Consider the following 1893-nt stretch of genomic DNA (forward strand, 5'->3'; position numbering starts at 1 on the left):
TATTTCAAAAGGATTAAATTAAAAAAGGATTAATTAAAAAAGGATACTCTTTCCAAAAGGAAAAAATTCACACAGCACCTTTAAAATATATTAAGTATGTGCAGTCTTTTTGTATATCAACTATAGCTAAATAAAAATGTTAAAAAAGTCACTGTACCTTTAACCATTTGGTAAAGGTCATTAGACGTCCTAAAACATGAGAAATCTTTCAGCAGTGTCTACTTTCCCTCATATAACAATCCCATTTTTAAAATTCCAGTAAGGACAGTCTTTAAAAATTTTTTGCTGCATGTCGAAGTCCAGTGAATTATAAGGCTTTAGTAGTCAGCATAGATATTTAAGCTAGGCACATTTCCAGGAAAAAAAAAATGGCCTCTAACTACTCAGAGTAAAGCCTATTAAGACCACTGAAAGAACTTACACATTTCCACCTTATTCATTAGAACTTGGAAGTATGACACATTTTTGGCTCATGAATTTTGACTAATTCTCCTTCCAAACAAGACATTTCTCAGGGCAAGTTTCATGTCCTTATTGCGAAGACTATAGATCAGGGGATTAAGGAAAGGAGTCATTATTGAATATACCAATGTGAGGATTTTCTGCATCAAAGCTGAGATGCCATATGTAGGACTCACATACATTACCATGACTGTCCCATAGAAAAGAGACACCACAGTTAAATGAGAACCACAGGTTGAAAAGGCCTTTCTCCGGCCAGCTGTAGAAGGGATCTGAAAAACAGCTCTGAGCAGCAGGGTGTAGGATCGAAGAATATACGTAATAGTGAAAAAGAGGACAAGGGAACTCTGAGTATAAAAAATAAATTCAGTAATGGGGGCTGGAGCACAGGACAGAGCCATCAGTGGATCCATATCACACAGGAAGTGATCGATGGTATTGGGTCCACAGAAGGGAAGTTGGGAGATGAAAAAAATGGGGATTGGGTAGCCAAGGAATCCAGTGAGCCAGCAGAGAGATACCAGTGTTCCACAGAGCCTCCGAGTCATGATGATGGGGTAGTGCAGTGGGTGACAGATGGCCTGGTACCGATCATAAGCCATTACTGCTAGGAAGAGACATTCAGCTGTGCCCAGGGAAAAGAAGAAATAGAACTGGAGGAAGCAGCCAGAAAATGAGATGGCCTTCGTTTTGGAGAGAATGTTGGCTAGCATGTTAGGAACAGTGGAGGAAACATACCAGATTTCAAGGAAGGCAAAGTTTCCCAACAGAAAGTACATGGGGGTGTACAGTCGTGGGTCCCATTTCACTGCACAGATAATGGCTCCATTCCCCATCAAAGTCAAGGCATAAACCACCAAAAATAGTGAGAAGAGAAAAATCTGTATCTCCCAGCAACCAGGGAATCCCAGGAGAACAAACTCAGTCACAATGTGTGCTGCTGACCTGTTCATGGGTCTTAAATCTACAAAGAAGAAAGACGTGAGAGAACCCAAGTTACTTTGCTTCTTACATAGCCTAAGGATTTTATTGAAGGGAACTTAAACCCTACCCTAAAATATATGAGGTATTTTGAAATGAAGTGGGAGTAAATCTCACCTTATTTTGAATTGACTGTGGATCTAAATCTCAGTACTATTTTGTTAGAATCCAATGCAGAAAGATCCACATCAGTTTGTACAACCAGTGGTGAAAATTTCTTCCTTTTTAATTTTGATCCTTAAGAAGATGCTTTCTAATTTTGGTCTTTTTCTAAAGTTGACTATAGATTTTCATGTACAAACTCTTCCACTTTCTCTTATTCAGCATACATTGTTACAAAACAACAATGTCATAATTTGAGGACAGCTATCGTGAAGTTGATCTTAAGCCTTTGGCAACAGACCAGAGTTAGCTGATTTACACATGGAGATAAAAATTACTCCAGAACAC

General features: G+C 38.7%; 1 protein-coding gene across 1 annotated transcript; it reads right to left on the reverse strand.

Annotated features, from left to right (window-relative positions):
- Window positions 1-470: 470 nt before the first annotated feature.
- On the reverse strand, window positions 471-1436 carry LOC101118279 (olfactory receptor 11H4). The gene has a single exon (XM_012181095.3). The coding sequence runs from the start codon at window positions 1413-1415 to the stop codon at window positions 471-473; it is 945 nt and encodes a 314-aa protein (XP_012036485.1). The 5' UTR covers window positions 1416-1436.
- Between the last annotated feature and the right edge of the window lie 457 nt (window positions 1437-1893).

Source organism: Ovis aries, chromosome 7, assembly GCF_016772045.2.
Source record: "Ovis aries strain OAR_USU_Benz2616 breed Rambouillet chromosome 7, ARS-UI_Ramb_v3.0, whole genome shotgun sequence".
In the NCBI taxonomy this organism is placed as follows: Eukaryota; Metazoa; Chordata; class Mammalia; order Artiodactyla; family Bovidae; genus Ovis; species Ovis aries.

Excerpts from the sequence above, each read along its gene's own strand:
- LOC101118279 (XM_012181095.3), bottom strand. The coding sequence starts at position 1,415 with ATGAACAGGTCAGCAGCACACATTGTGACTGAGTTTGTTCTCCTGGGA.